We start from the raw sequence: 9,349 nt of genomic DNA, 5'->3' as shown, positions 1-9,349 counted from the left end.
AAATTTGTAACATGTAATGATTATCTGAATCAAGGTAAACCAGAGTTAATTGAGACAGGTGCTCTCCTAATTTTTCTGTGGTTTAATGTTTTCACACACAACAGTATTTGAGAGTAGGAATATATAAAAGATAGATGTCATTGCAGAAGGAGAAATTGCATAATATAATTGTAATTTGATGTCCTTAAAAGTGTATGGCTGTGAGAATCACATTCACTTATCCACTCCAAAAGAAGAACTGGAATTTCATTTTGATTTGTTATAAATTTGCATTGTTTGTGAATGGAAAAGAACTGACCTTTAGAAGCTTGCTGGTATACTTGTATTTTTTCTAGATTTGTTAATCAGCTAACTTATGTAGGAGTTCTAAATTTTGCCATATAATCCTTTTAATGATTGGTCCCACTTTGGAAACACAAGTCATATTGTATGTGTATGAATCAACACCTTTAAAGCACAGTAATTTTTCTATAGTGTAAGCATAAAAATTCACAGAATTTTTCTTCATATATATTATGTCTTGCTATTTCCTTCTGAAAACTACATTCTCTTCTAATATTTCCTTTTATCTGTTTCTTTCATTCCTAATGCATCTAAGTGCAACATATGCAAAGAAAGCCTGTGAATCAAACCGAGTTCTGTAAGTTTGTTCTCAGTACTTCCTAAGCTATGTTGCTTGTGCTAGCTACTGCTAGAAATGAATTGTGTGCATTCTTTGCATGGCTGCTTCATTTACATCTGACTCCATCCTGTGTTGCAAGGTGTTGCTTAAGGCACAGACAAGGGTCTGCCACACCTGTCCATCCTGGCCCACTCTTTGCAAGTCCTCTCTGTTGTTAAATTTTGTAAATATGTTCTGGGATATCTGTGGGGTTGGCTGCTTATTTTTTTCAGTTTGAAAAAGGTTTTCTTGTATGGTCATGATGACAGATCATTTAATGTGCAGCTATAGGGTGAGATGCATTGAAATCAACAGCTGAGGATCTGTTCTTTTTACATTCCGTACTGCAGTATATGTATGTTTTAATTTGGTAGAAGATGATTCTGTGGAGAGGAGATTTTGGTGCAAGTGAATTCTGTCCTCATAAACCATATTTATTAATTTAGATCTTCCTGCTTCATAGTTACTCTATGTAAGAACAGTAAAGGTGTTCATTATATTTGGAATGGTAGCTACAGACTCTGTGATTGAGAATTATATGCTACTTATGTAACATATTACATGTTCAAAATAGAAATATTCTCCAATTCTCACAACATTCTTTTGGGCAAGGTACATGTTGTTGACACTATTAAGGACATTAAGGATATGGTTTATGCTATGAGCTGGGGATGTAATTCCCACATTATGTACACATATTCATAGTAACTGTCATTGAGTTAGCATACTAAATATAGTGATATACCTACGGTGACTCAGGGTATGTCTACACTACCCCGCTAGTTCGAACTAGCGGGGTAATGTATGCATACCGCACTTGCTAATGAATTTCCCGGGCTTCATTAGCATAAGCGGGGAGCCGCCATTTTTAAATCCCCGCTGCTTCGAACCCCGTGTAGCGCGGCTACACGGGGCTCGAACTAGGTAGTTCGGACTAGGGTCCTATTCCGAACTACCGGTACTCCTCGTGAAACGAGGTGTACCGGTAGTTCGGAATAGGCACCCTAGTCCGAACTACCTAGTTCGAGCCCCGTGTAGCCGCGCTACACGGGGTTCGAAGCAGCGGGGATTTAAAAATGGCGGCTCCCCGCTTATGCTAATGAAGCCCGGGAAATTCAAATCCCGGGCTTCATTAGCAAGTGCGGTATGCATACATTACCCTCCTAGTTCGAACTAGGAGGGTAGTGTAGACATACCCCCAGTTAGTGGTAAGTAGTGACATGGGCTAAGCCTTGCTGAGTACAAACCGTCTTGATCCCTGTGGTATTTGGAATGGCTTACCAGCAGCCTGTGCCACCCCAACTATATTGCTATTTTAAGTGTGGTAGTTGAATGGGAGGTAGTGTACATATGTCTGAGAGAGCTGGAAATCACACCCCTAGCTCCAAAATGTAGCTATGGCCTAAGCAGAGAGTGTAAGTAACTTGCTCAAGGCCACAGAGTGAATAACTGAAAAGTAGATATATAATGAAGGAGTTAGCCCTCAATCCACTAGTCTGTGCGACTAGTGTTCACACATGAGATTTGTACATAATCAAAGCTATTGTATGGATTGGATTAAGAAGCAGGAATCACTTTGTTTTTAGATCCCCTGTGAAAAATGTTCGTTATTATTAACTTTTTAAATGTTTATTTATATTTTGTACTTGTGATGTTTGAAGGAGAGAATACCTGAAAATATTGTCATACATATTTTCTCTGTCTCTAATACAGAGATATTGATTATAAAGACAGCATTGTAGCTAAACGTGCATAGAGTAAATGAAAAAATATGTACCAGATGTTCCACTATGTATATAGTATATATACAAATACTTGATAATGTAAAGTGTTGTATTCTACTTCACATACAGGTTTATAATTGGAGATCTCTCAGATTCAGAAAGTGACATATCTGAGCAGTCAAAAGAATGGGACACAAATACGACTGAAGAGCAGCAAAAGGCCTACAGTCATGGAATAGAACTCATTCCTTGGTATATCTTATCAATCAGAGCTGATGTCCATCAGTTCATGCTTCAAGGGGCAACTGTCATACATTATGACCAAGAGATGCATCTCTCAGCACGCTGTTTTCTTCAGCTGCAACCTGACAATAGTACTTTGACATGGATAAAACCCACCACAACTTGCCCTGCAAATACTAAAGTAAAACTGGGTGTGTTAAGTAGCACTGCTGAGCTTGGTAAATTTCAGTTTCTTGGCAGTACTGGATTGAATGGACTGGTGGAAGGTTTTTTGGATTTGTTTTCAGCAAAGGCTGTGTACATGGGACACCCTGGCATTGATTTGCACACTGTGTGTGTTCAAAATAAACTTTGTAGTATGTCCCTTGAAGAGAATGGTGTAACACTGCTATATGGACTTCAGACTACTGATAATAAGTTGCTGCATTTTGTGGCTCCAAAATATACTGCCAAAATGCTGTATGATGGATTGCTGGAATTAACAAAAGCTGTAAGAAAAATGAGGAAATTCCCTGATCAGAGATTGCAATGGCTACGGAAACAGTATGTTTGCCTTTATCAGGTAAGGTACATTTTTATCTAGTGCAGGGGTGGGGAACCTATGGCCCTGAGGCTGGATTCAGCCCCTCGCTTGCCTTGATCTGGCCCCCAAGACTTCAGGTCCTCCCCCCCTCCAGCATCAGGCATCTGGGCTGGTACTCCAGCCCCACGCTTCCCCCTCCATCTAGATTTTTCTGTAGGTCAGCAGCTTCTGACCCCAAAAAAGGTTCCCTACCCCGATCTAGTATATAAATAAGTGAAGGTTTCTAAGATAACAATATTCATATTCAGATGTGTTTTAGAGAGGTTAAGGTTAAAGATACAAGACATTATTCTCCACTGTTACATTCATTTTACACCAGCGTAGCTCCGATGAAGTCAATAGATTGACACTAGCGTAAAATTAGTGAATCTTGCCTTTGATACTGCATTTAATCAAAGGCTTTTTGATACACTAAAATCATACCTTTTGTATTAAGCTGTTCTTAATATATCATAGAATAAAACGTGAAACTGGTATGCTATTTGGGCCTTTGATTTTAACATTTGATTATAGAGGAAACAATGCCCATACTTTCAGAAGGGCTCAAATTTTGAGCAGTGGGAGGTGGGATACAAAAACACAAAAGGCAAAACATTTTGCCAATAATAACAAAAAATAAACAGAAGTATTTTTACTATAAGAAAACTTGCTCTGCTTTACATGTTCTGCATGTTCTTTCACTGACATACTGAGTGTCTTCACTACTGTTTTAGAAAATGTTTGAGTCTTTCTGCAATACTGTATGTAGGGGGGTTTGGGGGAGATTTGTTTTGTTTTGTTGTTTTTGTAATACTGAGAATTTTTGTAGGAGGATGGCAGATTTGAAGGCCCAACTTTGGCCCAGGCTGTTGAACTGTTTGGAGGCAGACGCTGGAGTGCCAGGAATACAAGCACAGGAGCCCTGATCAAAAGCACAGAGAAACCCAGTGTGCAGAGAAACAACACTCTAGGAATAAACACAGCCAAGAAAAAGAAGAAAGTCATCATGAGGGTAGAATTTTTTTGTTATTTATGTACTAATCCTGTCATCTTGCCAATTTAAGCTACTCATAATACAGTATTCTGTACCAGAGGGAAAATCAGTATATAATAATATAGCTGTTAAACTTTGAAACTATGTTAATTGCAATGGCAGTTTCTTGGCTTATTATTTATTTAGGAATGGCTTATTTTCCTCACTCACAGGGAGGCCCCAGTTTTTGAAGGATAGTACGTAGAACATTGGAGCGCAGACTTGTTGAGACCTTTATATGTTACTTCATTATAAATCATAGAATCATAGAATCATAGAATAATAGGACTGGAAGGGACCTCGAGAGGTCATCGAGTCCAGCCCCCCGCCCTCAAGGCAGGATCAAGCTCCGTCTACACCATCCCTGACAGATGTCTATCTAACCTGTTCTTAAATATCTCCAGAGAGGGAGATTCCACCACCTCCCTTGGCAATTTATTCCAATATTTGACCACCCTGACAGTTAGGAATTTTTTCCTAATGTCCAATCTAAACCTCCCCTGCTGCACTTTAAGCCCATTACTCCTTGTCCTGTCCTCAGAAACCAAGAGGAACAAATTTTCGCCTTCCTCCTTGTGACACCCTTTTAGATATTTGAAAACCGCTATCATGTCCCCCCTTAATCTTCTTTTTTCCAAACTAAACAAGCCCAGTTCATGAAGCCTGGCTTCATAGGTCATGTTCTCTAAACCTTTAATCATTCTTGTCGCTCTTCTCTGTACCCTTTCCAATTTCTCCACATCTTTCTTGAAATGTGGCGCCCAGAACTGGACACAGTACTCCAGCTGAGGCCTAACTAGTGCAGAATAGAGCGGCAGAATGACTTCACGAGTTTTGCTTACAACACACCTGTTGATACAACCTAGAATCATATTTGCTTTTTTTGCAACAGCATCACACTGTTGACTCATATTCAACTTGTGGTCCACTATGACCCCTAGATCCCTTTCCGCCATGCTCCTTCCTAGACAGTCGCTTCCCATCTTGTATGTATGGAACTGATTGTTCCTTCCTAAGTGGAGCACTCTGCATTTCTCCTTATTAAACCTCATCCTGTTTACCTCTGACCATTTCTCTAACTTGCTAAGGTCATTTTGAATTATGTCCCTATCCTCCAAAGAAGTTGCAACCCCACCCAGTTTGGTATCATCTGCAAACTTAATAAGCGTACTCTCTATCCCAATATCTACATCATTGATGAAGATATTGAATAGTACGGGTCCCAAAACAGACCCTTGAGGAACTCCACTTGTTATCCCTTTCCAGCAGGATTTAGAACCGTTAACAACAACTCTCTGACTACGGTTATCCAGCCAATTATGCACCCACCTTATCGTGGCCCTATCTAAGTTATATTTGCCTAGTTTATCAATAAGAATATCATGCGAGACCGTATCAAATGCCTTACTAAAGTCTAGGTATATGACATCCACCGCTTCTCCCTTATCCACAAGGCTCGTTATCTTTTCAAAGAAAGCTATCAGGTTAGTTTGGCATGACTTGTTCTTCACAAACCCATGCTGGCTATTCCCTATCACTTTATTACTTTCCAAGTGTTTGCATACGATTTCCTTAATTACCTGCTCCATTATCTTCCCTGGGACAGACGTTAAACTGACCGGTCTATAATTATCTATGATAAATCATAGTAATCAGGGCTCGCCAAGCAGCGGCAAGGCCAGATCGCCAGCAGCGTGGTTCTGCGAGCTGCGCATGCACAGATCGTGCTGCGCATGCACAGATTGAGCGGTGCCAGCTGTGCCGGCTTGTAATCTACTCGCCACGGGCGAGTAGATTACACGATTTGTCGAGCCCTGATAGTAATCATATGGAAAGTAACATGGGTCCTGTAGTCAGTATCCTTTCCTCAGTGACTGGAACCCCACTCTCACCTCTGTATACACAAAGCACCACCACAACCATAGGCGCTGTGAGAGGGTGCATGAGGGATCATGTGCCCCTGATAGCATGCAGGAGGAAGAGAGGCAAAGGGTCACATCTCTCTCTCTAGTATTCTCTGGTTATGCCGCCTGGGAAAGAAAGAGAAGACACAGCACTGCTTAAGACAGAGCTTCCCCCCCACCAAAGTTTTGAAAAATATAATCCCAACTATACATACAAAAATGATGAGCTTTAAAATAGCTGTTAAAGAAAGAGATTTTGGAATCGTTGTGGATAGTTCCTCAAAAACATCAGCTCAAAGTGCAGTGGCAATCTAAAAAGCTGATATTTTCTGTCTTACTATCTATTCCTTTCCTAATAATTCCCAATACTGTTAGCTTTTTAGATTGCAACGATTCCAAAATCTCTTTCTTTAACAGCTATTTTAAATCTCATCATTTTTGTATGTATTTCTCCTTGGTTGGGGTGTGCACACAGACAAATTCAAAGTGCAGGGTGATAGTCCCTGGAGGAATCCAGTTTGCATTTTAAATATGTTAGAGCTCAGAGCAGTAGCCTATACTTGCCAATACTTCCTGCATCTAATCTGCAACAAATCAGTACAGATTTTTATGGACAATGAGACAACCATACAGTATATAAATCACTAGGGCGGAGCCAGGTCATACCAACTCTGTTTGGAAGCGGTCCACCTATGGAGATGGTGCATTCTACACAACATACATCTTCAATCCTCTACCGAGCAAAGACAATATCATGGTAGACGTCCTCAGCAGGAACTTAAATTCGAATCATGAATGGGAGATAGACTCCAATCTCCTATTACAAGTGTTCAGTCAGTGGGGATTCCCAGTAGTGGAATTGTTTGCAGCCAATGCCAACAAGAAGTGTCCATAGTACTGTTCTCATGTGGGCATTGGAACACACTCTTTAGGAGATGCGTTCATAATAACATGGAACTATCATATGCATTCCCACCAATCCCGCTTCTCCATCAATAACCATATCTGCCTGGGCCAACAGGGAGCAATTAGAATTACATGTTCACAGTAATTCTAATTGCTCCTTGTTGGTCCCAGACAGACATGGTACCCTTACCTAATGCAGATGTCCACAAGGAGACCATGGCATCTTCCGATGTTGCCGCATCTCCTGACGCAGAACGGTGGCTGCACACATCATCCGCACTTTGAGATTCTTTATTTGCAGGCATGGTTTCTGACTGGCTCTGGAGCAGTTAAAGAGATCCTTCTCAATAGTCACACATTAACTACGAGAAATTGATCTGTGTAAGTGGCAAAGATTTTCTGTATGGTCCCCACAGAAACAAATAGCTCCTGTGACTGCGCCCCTTTCTCTGATTCTAGAGTTCCTATTGTCTCTTAAAACATTGGGACTCTCATTTACCTCCCTAAAGGTTCACCTGGCAGCGATAACATCTTTCATCTCCCTATAGATGACAAGTCTGTTTTTACCCACCTGATTGGTAACCGATTTTTAAAGGGAATTCAAAACATCCATCCACAAAGATTCCAACCCCACCTTCGGGTCTCAGTCTAGTATTTAGGGCTTGTGGATGAGTGACTTTCGAGCTGCTTGCTACCTGTTCGATGCTCCACCTCTCCATGAAGGTGGCTTTTTTAATCGCTATCACCTCTGCCAGAAGAGTAAGAAAACTCAGCACTATTATGGCAGATCCTCCTTGTACAATATTCCAAAAGGACAAAGTCATTCTGTGACCACATTCAAAATTCCTCACAAAGGTCCCAACCCCCTTTCATTGTAACAAACCAATTTACTTACCTATTTTCCTCCCAAAACCCCATGCGGATACCAGAGAGGCTGAATGACACTGACTTGACATCTGCAGAGTGGTTGCTTTTTATTTGGATAGAACTAAACAGATGACACAAATAACATTGGTGATTCGCATAACTACAAAAAGAGCCAGAGGCATGCCAATTTATTGTCTTACCATACCTTTGAGCAGGACCCTCCGCTGCAACTACATGCTTATTCCATAAGAGCAATGGTGACATCTACAGCTTGCCTGCACAACATACCTCTCATGGACATTTGCAGAGCTGCCACATGGTCCTCCGTTTGTTCGTTTACACAGCACTATGCACTTGAAACTTACCTGTCTCATGACACTCAGTTTGGCCAGACGATATTAGCTACCATGCATTCTCATGATCAACTGAAGCTCCCTCCTCCAAGCATGAGTATTGCTTCATAGTCAAGTAAGGTGGATCACCCACTGAGACACTCCTCGAAGAAGAGAAGATTATTCACCTTGTGCAGTAACAGAGGTTCTTTGAGATGGTTGTCCCTGTGGGTGCTTCACTACCCATTTTTCTTTCCCTCTTCTTCAAAACCATCTATTTCTGGAGCAGAGAAGGAACTGAAGGGATGGTTGGTTGCACATGCAAAGCAGCCACAACCGCGTATGCAGCTGCCCTGCGTACACAGCCTACCAAGGGCACTGCTACCTAAATTCTCCAACTAGAGGTGCAGCGGCACCCCAGACACCTACTGTGGAGCACCCACAGGGACAACCATCTCAAAGAAGCTCCATTACTGTACAAGATGAGTAACCTTCTCTTTCTTCACAATCAACCTGGGGAACTCTTTGCCAAGAGAAGGTGGAAAGGCCCAAATTATAACAAAATTAGTGTTAGGATGTAGGAGAGTGGCGAACTCCTGCTGCCAGTGCTAACTCTCCAGCCTTGCTAGTCCATTGGGCAGCCTTGGTTGGAGGAAGAGGTGGGGTTAGGGCAGGGCAAAGGCAGGGGAGTTGGGGCTGGAGCAGAGCGAGGTTGCTCTGGACCTTCCCTGGTCTGGGGGGACACGTGGCCAGTGCCCTCACTTTGGTCCTCCTCACCAGTTGCCTCTGACCCCTACCTTGTGCTTCCTTAAGCTTGCAAGCAGTTGTATTTTTGCTTGCTGTCAGCAGCCCCTCAGAGTTGTTTCATTAGTTGAAGATCAGCTGTGCACCTGAGTTGCCCAGTCCACATCTTCTTTTTCCTGGACATACATCCTTTGCACCAGAGGCCAACAGACAGGTGATGTAGAAACGACATTACCCAAAAATTCCTTTAGCCAGGGAGATACTTCAAGGGGCCAGTCTCACCCTGCTTAGAACTGTTTTATGCCAGTGTAATAACACAGAACTAACCAGAGCACTCCAGAATATCGTTATCATCTTCTGTGAGATCGTTATC

The 9,349-nt window shown here is 41.8% G+C and overlaps 1 protein-coding gene across 6 annotated transcripts in view; it reads left to right on the top strand.

Annotated features, from left to right (window-relative positions):
* PLCE1 (phospholipase C epsilon 1) overlaps window positions 1–9,349 on the top strand; it is a 379,433-nt gene that overhangs the window by 296,948 nt on the left and 73,136 nt on the right. For 4 of the 6 annotated variants that reach the window (XM_089780164.1, XM_089780162.1, XM_089780163.1 and 1 more), the window contains 3 exons: window positions 599–640; window positions 2,515–3,190; window positions 4,020–4,202. In XM_089780164.1, coding sequence (XP_089636290.1) covers window positions 599–640; window positions 2,515–3,190; window positions 4,020–4,202 — 901 coding nt within the window. The remainder of the gene's footprint in view (window positions 1–598; window positions 641–2,514; window positions 3,191–4,019; window positions 4,203–9,349) is intronic. The other 2 variants (XM_089780165.1, XM_089780166.1) reach the window with 1 other exon arrangement.

This window comes from Pelodiscus sinensis, chromosome 8, assembly GCF_052426305.1.
Source record: "Pelodiscus sinensis isolate ZL-2025 chromosome 8, ASM5242630v1, whole genome shotgun sequence".
Taxonomy (NCBI): domain Eukaryota; kingdom Metazoa; phylum Chordata; order Testudines; family Trionychidae; genus Pelodiscus; species Pelodiscus sinensis.
The sequence above is the reverse complement of the archived record's forward strand: the minus strand, read 5'-3'. Positions and strand labels throughout refer to the sequence as shown.